Genomic DNA, 12,877 nt, shown 5'->3' on the forward strand with positions numbered 1-12,877 from the left:
ACAGTAGATACAGTATGTAGGAGTGTGTTTATCAGTCAGAGACAACATGACAGACTGTAGACAGTAGATACAGTATGTAGGAGTGTGTTTATCAGTCAGAGACAACATGACTGACTGTAGACAGTAGATACAGTATGTAGGAGTGTGTTTATCAGTCAGAGACAACATGACAGACTATAGACAGTAGATACAGTATGTAGGAGTGTGTTTATCAGTCAGAGACAACATGACAGACTGTAGACAGTAGATACAGTATGTAGGAGTGTGTTTATCAGTCAGAGACAACATGACAGACTGTAGACAGTAGATACAGTATGTAGGAGTGCGTTTATCAGTCAGAGACAACATGACAGACTGTAGACAGTAGATACAGTATGTAGGAGTGTGTTTATCAGTCAGAGACAACATGACAGACTGTAGACAGTAGATACAGTATGTAGGAGTGTGTTTATCAGTCAGATAGAGACAACATGACAGACTGTAGACAGTAGATACAGTATGTAGGAGTGTGTTTATCAGTCAGAGACAACATGACAGACTGTAGACAGTAGATACAGTATGTAGGAGTGTGTTTATCAGTCAGACAGAGACAACATGACAGACTGTAGACAGTAGATACATTATGTAGGAGTGTGTTTATCAGTCAGAGACAACATGACAGACTGAAGACAGTAGATACAGTATGTAGGAGTGTGTTTATCAGTCAGAGACAACATGACAGACTGTAGACAGTAGATACAGTATGTAGGAGTGTGTTTATCAGTCAGAGACAACATGACAGACTGTAGACAGTAGATACAGTATGTAGGAGTGTGTTTATCAGTCAGAGACAACATGACAGACTGTAGACAGTAGATACAGTATGTAGGAGTGTGTTTATCAGTCAGACAGAGACAACATGACAGACTGTAGACAGTAGATACATTATGTAGGAGTGTGTTTATCAGTCAGAGACAACATGACAGACTGTAGACAGTAGATACAGTATGTAGGAGTGTGTTTATCAGTCAGAGACAACATGACAGACTGTAGACAGTAGATACAGTATGTAGGAGTGTGTTTATCAGTCAGATAGAGACAACGTGACTGACTGTAGACAGTAGATACAGTATGTAGGAGTGTGTTTATCAGTCAGATAGAGACAACGTGACTGACTGTAGACAGTAGATACAGTATGTAGGAGTGTGTTTATCAGTCAGATAGAGACAACATGACAGACTGTAGACAGTAGATACAGTATGTAGGAGTGTGTTTATCAGTCAGAGACAACATGACAGACTGTAGACAGTAGATACAGTATGTAGGAGTGTGTTTATCAGTCAGAGACAACATGACAGACTGTAGACAGTAGATACAGTATGTAGGAGTGTGTTTATCAGTCAGACAGAGACAACATGACAGACTGTAGACAGTAGATACATTATGTAGGAGTGTGTTTATCAGTCAGAGACAACATGACAGACTGTAGACAGTAGATACAGTATGTAGGAGTGTGTTTATCAGTCAGAGACAACATGACAGACTGTAGACAGTAGATACAGTATGTAGGAGTGTGTTTATCAGTCAGATAGAGACAACGTGACTGACTGTAGACAGTAGATACAGTATGTAGGAGTGTGTTTATCAGTCAGATAGAGACAACGTGACTGACTGTAGACAGTAGATACAGTATGTAGGAGTGTGTTTATCAGTCAGATAGAGACAACATGACAGACTGTAGACAGTAGATACAGTATGTAGGAGTGTGTTTATCAGTCAGAGACAACATGACAGACTGTAGACAGTAGATACAGTATGTAGGAGTGTGTTTATCAGTCAGATAGAGACAACATGACAGACTGTAGACAGTAGATACATTATGTAGGAGTGTGTTTATCAGTCAGAGACAACATGACAGACTGTAGACAGTAGATACATTATGTAGGAGTGTGTTTATCAGTCAGAGACAACATGACAGACTGTAGACAGTAGATACAGTATGTAGGAGTGTGTTTATCAGTCAGAGACAACATGACAGACTGTAGACAGTAGATACAGTATGTAGGAGTGTGTTTATCAGTCAGAGACAACATGACAGACTGTAGACAGTAGATACAGTATGTAGGAGTGTGTTTATCAGTCAGATAGAGACAACGTGACTGACTGTAGACAGTAGATACAGTATGTAGGAGTGTGTTTATCAGTCAGAGACAACATGACAGACTGTAGACAGTAGATACAGTATGTAGGAGTGTGTTTATCAGTCAGAGACAACATGACAGACTGTAGACAGTAGATACAGTATGTAGGAGTGTGTTTATCAGTCAGAGACAACATGACAGACTGTAGACAGTAGATACAGTATGTAGGAGTGTGTTTATCAGTCAGAGACAACATGACAGACTGTAGACAGTAGATACAGTATGTAGGAGTGTGTTTATCAGTCAGAGACAACATGACAGACTGTAGACAGTAGATACAGTATGTAGGAGTGTGTTTATCAGTCAGAGACAACATGACAGACTGTAGACAGTAGATACAGTATGTAGGAGTGTGTTTATCAGTCAGAGACAACATGACAGACTGTAGACAGTAGATACAGTATGTAGGAGTGTGTTTATCAGTCAGAGACAACATGACAGACTGTAGACAGTAGATACAGTATGTAGGAGTGTGTTTATCAGTCAGATAGAGACAACGTGACTGACTGTAGACAGTAGATACAGTATGTAGGAGTGTGTTTATCAGTCAGATAGAGACAACGTGACTGACTGTAGACAGTAGATACAGTATGTAGGAGTGTGTTTATCAGTCAGATAGAGACAACATGACAGACTGTAGACAGTAGATACAGTATGTAGGAGTGTGTTTATCAGTCAGAGACAACATGACAGACTGTAGACAGTAGATACAGTATGTAGGAGTGTGTTTATCAGTCAGATAGAGACAACATGACAGACTGTAGACAGTAGATACATTATGTAGGAGTGTGTTTATCAGTCAGAGACAACATGACAGACTGTAGACAGTAGATACATTATGTAGGAGTGTGTTTATCAGTCAGAGACAACATGACAGACTGTAGACAGTAGATACAGTATGTAGGAGTGTGTTTATCAGTCAGAGACAACATGACAGACTGTAGACAGTAGATACAGTATGTAGGAGTGTGTTTATCAGTCAGAGACAACATGACAGACTGTAGACAGTAGATACAGTATGTAGGAGTGTGTTTATCAGTCAGATAGAGACAACGTGACTGATGACTGTAGACAGTAGATACAGTATGTAGGAGTGTGTTTATCAGTCAGAGACAACATGACAGACTGTAGACAGTAGATACAGTATGTAGGAGTGTGTTTATCAGTCAGAGACAACATGACAGACTGTAGACAGTAGATACAGTATGTAGGAGTGTGTTTATCAGTCAGAGACAACATGACAGACTGTAGACAGTAGATACAGTATGTAGGAGTGTGTTTATCAGTCAGAGACAACATGACAGACTGTAGACAGTAGATACAGTATGTAGGAGTGTGTTTATCAGTCAGAGACAACATGACAGACTGTAGACAGTAGATACAGTATGTAGGAGTGTGTTTATCAGTCAGAGACAACATGACAGACTGTAGACAGTAGATACAGTATGTAGGAGTGTGTTTATCAGTCAGACAGAGACAACATGACAGACTGTAGACAGTAGATACATTATGTAGGAGTGTGTTTATCAGTCAGAGACAACATGACAGACTGTAGACAGTAGATACAGTATGTAGGAGTGTGTTTATCAGTCAGAGACAACATGACAGACTGTAGACAGTAGATACAGTATGTAGGAGTGTGTTTATCAGTCAGATAGAGACAACGTGACTGACTGTAGACAGTAGATACAGTATGTAGGAGTGTGTTTATCAGTCAGATAGAGACAACGTGACTGACTGTAGACAGTAGATACAGTATGTAGGAGTGTGTTTATCAGTCAGATAGAGACAACATGACAGACTGTAGACAGTAGATACAGTATGTAGGAGTGTGTTTATCAGTCAGAGACAACATGACAGACTGTAGACAGTAGATACAGTATGTAGGAGTGTGTTTATCAGTCAGAGACAACATGACAGACTGTAGACAGTAGATACAGTATGTAGGAGTGTGTTTATCAGTCAGACAGAGACAACATGACAGACTGTAGACAGTAGATACATTATGTAGGAGTGTGTTTATCAGTCAGAGACAACATGACAGACTGTAGACAGTAGATACAGTATGTAGGAGTGTGTTTATCAGTCAGAGACAACATGACAGACTGTAGACAGTAGATACAGTATGTAGGAGTGTGTTTATCAGTCAGATAGAGACAACGTGACTGACTGTAGACAGTAGATACAGTATGTAGGAGTGTGTTTATCAGTCAGATAGAGACAACGTGACTGACTGTAGACAGTAGATACAGTATGTAGGAGTGTGTTTATCAGTCAGATAGAGACAACATGACAGACTGTAGACAGTAGATACAGTATGTAGGAGTGTGTTTATCAGTCAGAGACAACATGACAGACTGTAGACAGTAGATACAGTATGTAGGAGTGTGTTTATCAGTCAGATAGAGACAACATGACAGACTGTAGACAGTAGATACATTATGTAGGAGTGTGTTTATCAGTCAGAGACAACATGACAGACTGAAGACAGTAGATACAGTATGTAGGAGTGTGTTTATCAGTCAGTCAGAGACAACATGACAGACTGTAGACAGTAGATACAGTATGTAGGAGTGTGTTTATCAGTCAGAGACAACATGACAGACTGTAGACAGTAGATACATTATGTAGGAGTGTGTTTATCAGTCAGAGACAACATGACAGACTGTAGACAGTAGATACAGTATGTAGGAGTGTGTTTATCAGTCAGAGACAACATGACAGACTGTAGACAGTAGATACAGTATGTAGGAGTGTGTTTATCAGTCAGATAGAGACAACGTGACTGACTGTAGACAGTAGATACAGTATGTAGGAGTGTGTTTATCAGTCAGAGACAACATGACAGACTGTAGACAGTAGATACAGTATGTAGGAGTGTGTTTATCAGTCAGAGACAACATGACAGACTGTAGACAGTAGATACAGTATGTAGGAGTGTGTTTATCAGTCAGAGACAACATGACAGACTGTAGACAGTAGATACAGTATGTAGGAGTGTGTTTATCAGTCAGAGACAACATGACAGACTGTAGACAGTAGATACAGTATGTAGGAGTGTGTTTATCAGTCAGAGACAACATGACAGACTGTAGACAGTAGATACAGTATGTAGGAGTGTGTTTATCAGTCAGAGACAACATGACAGACTGTAGACAGTAGATACAGTATGTAGGAGTGTGTTTATCAGTCAGAGACAACATGACAGACTGTAGACAGTAGATACAGTATGTAGGAGTGTGTTTATCAGTCAGAGACAACATGACAGACTGTAGACAGTAGATACAGTATGTAGGAGTGTGTTTATCAGTCAGAGACAACATGACAGACTGTAGACAGTAGATACAGTATGTAGGAGTGTGTTTATCAGTCAGAGACAACATGACAGACTGTAGACAGTAGATACAGTATGTAGGAGTGTGTTTATCAGTCGGTGAATCTGAGGTGTTGTGTTTAAAGTACAGAGCTGTGGCCGTTGATGAACTCCTGGGTGACCCAGCCCAGGTCAAGACAAACACCCATCCAGGATATCACTGTGGCTGCGGTCCTCAGACTCATAGGTGGGGGCTGTTTTGTTTGTGTAGAATTTTTGTTCATTCAACACTTAAAAAAAATATATATATAATTTGAACTGACCAATGAAGTGTAACCATGAGAACCTCCTCGTTAGGGCGCCTCGGGCAGCTCGGAATAAAGGAGAGATGCGGCTCGTCTGTGAAGAACATCGCCAGGGTCATCAACACATTCGCCAGACACGGACAGTCAGAAGGTAACCGTCTACTGTAAAGCCTCTGAAATGGTCCATCTATCCATGTTGTAATGTTGGGGCGGCAGGGTAGCGTTGGACTAGTAACCGGAAGGTTGCGAGTTCAAACCCCTGAGCTGACAAGGTACAAATCTGTCGTTCTGCCCCTGAACAGGCAGTTAACCCACTGTTCCTAGACCAGTTAACCCACTGTTCCTAGACCAGTTAACCCACTGTTCCTAGGCCGTCATTGAAAATAAGAATTTGTTCTTAACTGACTATGGATGGATACAAGTTTGTTATTAAGGCACATGAACATATTCCAGAAGGCATTTCTGTCAAAAAAATGCATTTTGATTTAGAAGAAAACATGTTTACGTTTACAAATGCCGCTTCTGTGACGTGGGACATGCGGAATGTAGTCAGATTCCTTGACTTTTGTTACAGACTTATTCTGAATGGATGACACTGTTGTTTTCCCCCTCATAATCTACACACGATACCACATAATGACATCACAATGCCCCATAATGACATCACAATGCCCCATAATGATGTCACAATGCCCCATAATGACATCACAATACCCCATAATGACATCACAATACCCCATAATGACATCACAATACCCCATAATGACATCACAATACCCCATAATGACATCACAATAGCCCATAATGACATCACGATGCCCCATAATGACATCACGACGCCCCATAATGACATCACGACGCCCCATAATGACATCACGACGCCCCATAATGACATCACGATGCCCCATAATGACATCACGACACCCCATAATGACATCACGACACCCCATAATGACATCACGACACCCCATAATGACATCACGACACCCCATAATGACATCACGACACCCCATAATGACATCACGACACCCCATAATGACATCACGACACCCCATAATGACATCACGACACCCCATAATGACATCACGACACCCCATAATGACATCACGACACCCCATAATGACAACACAACACCCAATAATGACATCACAATACCCAATAATGAAAAAGCAAAAAAAAGGTTAAGACACGTTGTTAATTTATAAAAATAAAAACTGAAATATTACATTTACATCAGTATTCAAACCCTTTACTCAGTACTTTGTTTTAGAACCTTTGGCAGCGATTACAGCCTTGAGACTTCTTGGGTATGACGCTACAAGCTTGGCACACCTGTATTTGGGGCGTTTCTCCCATTCTTCTCTGCAGATCCTCTCAAGCTCTGTCAGGTTGGATGCACAGCTATTTTCAGGTCTCTCCAGAGATGTTCAGGCTCTTACTTGGCCACTCAAGGACATTCAGAGACTTGTCCTGAAGCCACTTCTGCATTGTCTTGGCTGTGTGCTTAGGGTCGTTGTCCTGTTGGATGGTGAACCTCGATCCTGACTAGTCTCCCAGTACCTGCCTCTGAAAGACATTCCCACAGCATGATGCTGCAGATGTTGCCAGGTTTCCTCCAGATGTGACGCTTGGCATTCAAGCCAAAGTGATTCATATTGGTTTCATCAGACCAGAGAAACTTGTTTCTCATGGTCTCAGAGTCCTTTAGGTGCCTTTTGGTAAACTCCAAGCGGGCTGTAATGTGCCTTTTATTGAGGATTGGCTTCCGTCTGGCCGCTCTACCATAAAGGCCTGATTGGTGGAATGCTGCAGAGATGGTTGTCCTTCTGGAAGGTTCTACTATCTCCACAGAGTAAGTCTGGAGCTCTGTCAGTCACCATCGGGTTCTTGGTCACCTCCCCGACCAAGGCCCTTCTCCCCTGATTGCTCAGTTTGGCCTGGGGGCCAGCTCTAGGAAGAGTCTTGGTGGTTCAAAACTTCTTCCATTTTAAGAATTATGGAGGCCACTGTGTTCTTGGGGACCTTCTGAATTTTTTTGGTTTGTTCTCCAGATCTGTGCCTTGACACAATCCTGTCTCGGAGCTCTACGGACAATTTTATTTAACCTCAGGGCTTGGTTTTTGCTCCGACGTGCACTGTCAACTGTGGGACCTCATATAGACAGGGGTGGGCCTTTCCAAATCATGTCCAATCAATTGAACAGGTGGACTCCAATCAAGTTGTGTGAACATCTCAAGGATGATCAATGGAAACCGGATGCACCTGAGCTCACAATCACCTGACCTCAACCCAATTGAGATGGTTTGGGATGAGTTGGACTGCCCAGTGAATGAAAAGCAGCCAACAAGTGCTCAGCATATGTGGGAACTCATTCAAGACGGTTGAAAAATAATTCCAGGTGAAGCTGGTTGAGAGATTGCCAAGATTGTGCAAAGCTGTCAAGGCAAAGGGTGGCTACTTTGAAGATACTCAAATATAAAATATATTTTATTTATCACTTTCTTTTGGTTACTACATCATTCCATGTGTTTTATTTCATAGTTTTAATGTCTTTACTATTATTCTACAATATAGAACATTTTAAAAATAAAGAAACTCTGGAATGAGTAGGTGTCCAAACTTTTAGTAAGGTATTTAATATTTAATTGTCTAAACCTATTTTCGCTTTGTCGTTATAGGGTATTGTGTGTAGATTGCTGATATTTGTATTTAATTGAATCCATTTGAGGTTAAGGCTGTAAACATAAAATGTGTAAAAAGTCCAGGGTTCTGATTACCTTCTGAAGGCGCTGTACACCTCGTTTCCTGATAACCTCAATTTCTGAATACCTTCTGAAGGCGCTGTATACTTCGTTTCCTGATAACCTCAGTTTCTGAATACCTTCTGAAGGCGCTGTACGCCTCGTTTCCTGATAACCTCAGGTTCTGAATACCTTCTGAAGGCGCTGTACACCTCGTTTCCTGATAACCTCAATTTCTGAATACCTTCTGAAGGCGCTGTACGCCTCGTTTCCTGATAACCTCAGTTTCTGAATACCTTCTGAAGGCGCTGTACGCCTCGTTTCCTGATTACCTCAGTTTCTGGGTGGGATGTATGTACCTGTAACCCTAACTCTTCTGCTAAAAACAAAAAGTAATTCTGCTCAGATGGAACCAGGCAGACAGGACCGGGCAGACGGTACCGGGCAGACATCTGTCCAGTCTCATCTGAGCAGAATTACTTTTTGTTTCGTTTTTACAGATGAGACTGGACAAATCTGTGTGTCTGAATTGGACAGATGGCCAACCAATTAGTCTCTGTGATGTCATTTCCAGGTGTTCCCTGGGAGGTCCAGCTGGCAGCTGTCTACACTGTCTACGACCTGTCGCCTAGCAACCCCAAGGAGGCTCTGGCTGCGCTGGCGTCATGGCGAGGAGAGACCACCCAGCCCGTCCCCCCCGCTGTCACCAGCTGCATCACACAGATCGCCTCGCTCTGCCGACACATCAAACCCTAGTCCCTAAAACCTAGCTCCTAATCCCTAGCCCCTAGCTCCTATTCACTAGACCCTTAAATGTAGCTCATATTCCCTAGTCTTTAACCCCTAGATCCTAACCTATAGCTCCTAACCCCTAGTCCCTTAAACATAGCTCCTATTCCCTAGTCTTTAACCCCTCCACACCCCTAGCTGCTAACCCCTAGCCCCTAACCACTAGCTCCTAATCCCTAGTCCTTAAACCTTCCACACCCCAACCCTTAGCTCCTAGCCCCTAACCCCTAGTCCCTAACCACTAGCTCCTAATCCCTAGTCCTTAAGCATTCCACACTCCTAACCCTTAGCTCCTAACCCTTAGCTCCTAACCCCTAGGTCCTAATCCCCAGTCCTTAACACCTCCACACCCCTAACCCATAGCTCCTAATCCCTAGTCCTTAACACCTCCACACCCATAGCTCCTTAACCCCTAGTCCTTAACACCTCCACACCCCTAACCCCTAGCTCCTTAATCCCTAGTCTTTAGCAGCTCCACACCCCTAGCTCCTAATCCTTAGTCCTTAACACCTCCACACCCCTAACCCATAGCTCCTAACCCCTCCTAATCCCTAGCGCCTAACCCCTCCTAGCTCCTAACCCCTAGCTCCTAACCCCTCCTAATCCCTAGTCCTTAACACCTCCACACCCCTAACCCAAAACTCCTAATCCCTAGCTCCTAATCCCTAGCTCCTAATCCCTAGCTCCTAATCCCTAGCTCCTAATCCCTAGCTCCTAAACCCTAGCTCCTAAACCTTAGCTCCAACCCCTCCTAATCCCTAGCTCCTAACCCCTAGCTCCTAATCCCTAGCGCCTAACCCCTCCTAATCTCTAGCTCCTAATCCCTAGCTACTAACCCCTCATAATCTCTAGCTCCTAACCCCTAGCTCCTAATCCCTAGCTCCTAACCCCTCCTAATCCCTAGCTCCTAACCCCTCCTAATCTCTAGCTCCTAACCCCTCCTAATCTCTAGCTCCTAACCCCTAGGTCCATTGCCACTTGTACAGATCTGAAAGGATTTCCCTAGGTCCAAGTATGTTGCCAATCAGAGGGCAAGGTGAAGCAGCATCCATTTGACTGTTTCCTATCCATACCTTTTCAGATCTGACACCTTGAACTCTGCTGTGGACTGAACTTCTGGGACTCCTTTTAATGTCCATATTATTTATCTGCTGGTTGACGCATCACGTTACCCTTGATGTTCTGTTACGGTTCTTTATATGTTAAGCATGACTTTGTAAATATGATGTTGTATACAATATCTTCTTACTTTTGTAAATGTTTTGTAAATGTTCACTGTTACAGAGCCTATTATTTCTATTTAATTTGACAAATTAAAATCTAAGAGGTAAACATTGTTTAATAATATGATTCAATTATTGTCTCATGGAAGACTGCTCCACTTCTCCATATTGACCATCATCCATCCAGCATTCATTATCCATCCATCCATTGTCCATCCATCATTCATCCATCCATCCATTGTCCATCATTCATCCATTCATCCATCCATCCATTGTCCATCATTCATCCATCCATTGTCCATCATTCATCCATCCATTGTCCATCATTCATCCATCCATTGTCCAGCATGCATCCATCTATCCATTATCCATCATTCATCCATCCATTGTCCATCATTCATCCATCCATTGTCCAGCATGCATCCATCTATCCATTATCCATCATTCATCCATTATCCATCATTCATCCATCCATTGTCCATCATTCATCCATCCATTGTCCATCATTCATCCATCCATTGTCCAGCATGCATCCATCTATCCATTATCCATCATTCATCCATCCATCCATCCATTGTCCATTCATCTATCCAGCATCCATCCATTATCCATCATTCATCCATTGTCCATTCATCTATCCAGCATCCATCCATTGTCCATCATTCATCCATCCATCAACTATCCATGCCACTGCTCTATCTTGACCTTTAAAGGGTCATTATTACTGACCAGTGAAACTAAATGGGGATAGTGGGGAAAAGCCTGTTCTTTCTCCTTCCCATTGTGGTGATAGAAATGCCTGCCCATGATGGCACATAGAAGAACCAAGTGAAACTGGAACTATTCTAGAACATTCCATTTATATCAAAAATACAGATTCCTTTGAAAAAAGAAATGTGTTCTTTTCAGAATCACCTTTATTTACCAAGTACATTTACACATACTCAGTGTTACCTGGTGATATGGTGCTGCTAGACAGCATACTCAGTGTTACCTGGTGATATGGTGCTGCTAGACAGCATACTCAGTGTTACCTGGTGATATGGTGCTGCTAGACAGCATACTCAGTGTTACCTGGTGATATGGTGCTGCTAGACAGCATACTCAGTGTTACCTGGTGATATGGTGCTGCTAGACAGCATACTCAGTGTTACCTGGTGATATGGTGCTGCTAGACAGCATACTCAGTGTTACCTGGTGATATGGTGCTGCTAGACAACATACTCAGTGTTACCTGGTGATATGGTGCTGCTAGACAGCATACTCAGTGTTACCTGGTGATATGGTGCTGCTAGACAGCATACTCAGTGTTACCTGGTGATATGGTGCTGCTCGTGATAGACAACATACTCAGAATGTTACCTGGTGATATGGTAGTGATAGACAACATACTCAGAATGTTACCTGGTGATATGGTGCTGCTAGTGATAGACAACATACTCAGAATGTTACCTGGTGATATGGTGCTGCTAGTGATAGACAACATACTCAGAATGTTACCTGGTGATATGGTGCTGCTAGACAACATACTCAGAATGTTACCTGGTGATATGGTGCTGATAGACAACATACTCAGAATGTTACCTGGTGATATGGTAGTGATAGACAACATACTCAGAATGTTACCTGGTGATATGGTGCTGCTAGTGATAGACAACATACTCAGAATGTTACCTGGTGATATGGTGCTGATAGACAACATACTCAGAATGTTACCTGGTGATATGGTGCTGCTCGTGATAGACAACATACTCAGAATGTTACCTGGTGATATGGTGCTGCTAGACAACATACTCAGAATGTTACCTGGTGATATGGTGCTGCTAGACAACATACTCAGAATGTTACCTGGTGATATGGTAGTAATATAATAATATATGCCATTTAGCAGACGCTTTTATCCAAAGCGACTTACAGTCATGTGTGCATACATTCTACGTATGGGTGGTCCCGGGGATCGAACCCACTACCCTGGCGTTACAAGCGCCATGCTCTACCAACTGAGCTACACAGGACCACAGTGATAGACAACATACTCAGAATGTTACCTGGTGATATGGTGCTGTTAGACAACATACTCAGGATGTTACCTGGTGATATGGTGCTGCTAGTGATAGACAACATACTCAGAATGTTACCTGGTGATATGGTGCTGCTAGTGATAGACAACATACTCAGATTGTTACCTGGTGATATGGTGCTGCTAGTGATAGACAACATACTCAGAATGTTACCTGGTGATATGGTGCTGATAGACAACATACTCAGAATGTTACCTGGTGATATGGTGCTTCTAGACAACATACTCAGAATGTTACCTGGTGAT

At 42.4% G+C, this 12,877-nt stretch overlaps 1 protein-coding gene across 1 annotated transcript in view; it reads left to right on the forward strand.

The window, feature by feature from the left end:
• Window positions 1-10,665, forward strand: part of LOC124021421 — a 48,295-nt gene extending 37,630 nt beyond the window's left edge. Inside the window, exons 21-23 of the mRNA XM_046336611.1 lie at window positions 5,640-5,740; window positions 5,851-5,949; window positions 9,114-10,665. Of these exons, the coding sequence (XP_046192567.1) occupies window positions 5,640-5,740; window positions 5,851-5,949; window positions 9,114-9,295 (382 nt within the window). The 3' untranslated portion in view covers window positions 9,296-10,665. The remainder of the gene's footprint in view (window positions 1-5,639; window positions 5,741-5,850; window positions 5,950-9,113) is intronic.
• Window positions 10,666-12,877: the final 2,212 nt, after the last annotated feature.

The sequence above is a fragment of the Oncorhynchus gorbuscha genome, unplaced genomic scaffold, assembly GCF_021184085.1.
Source record: "Oncorhynchus gorbuscha isolate QuinsamMale2020 ecotype Even-year unplaced genomic scaffold, OgorEven_v1.0 Un_scaffold_1107, whole genome shotgun sequence".
Taxonomy (NCBI): domain Eukaryota; kingdom Metazoa; phylum Chordata; class Actinopteri; order Salmoniformes; family Salmonidae; genus Oncorhynchus; species Oncorhynchus gorbuscha.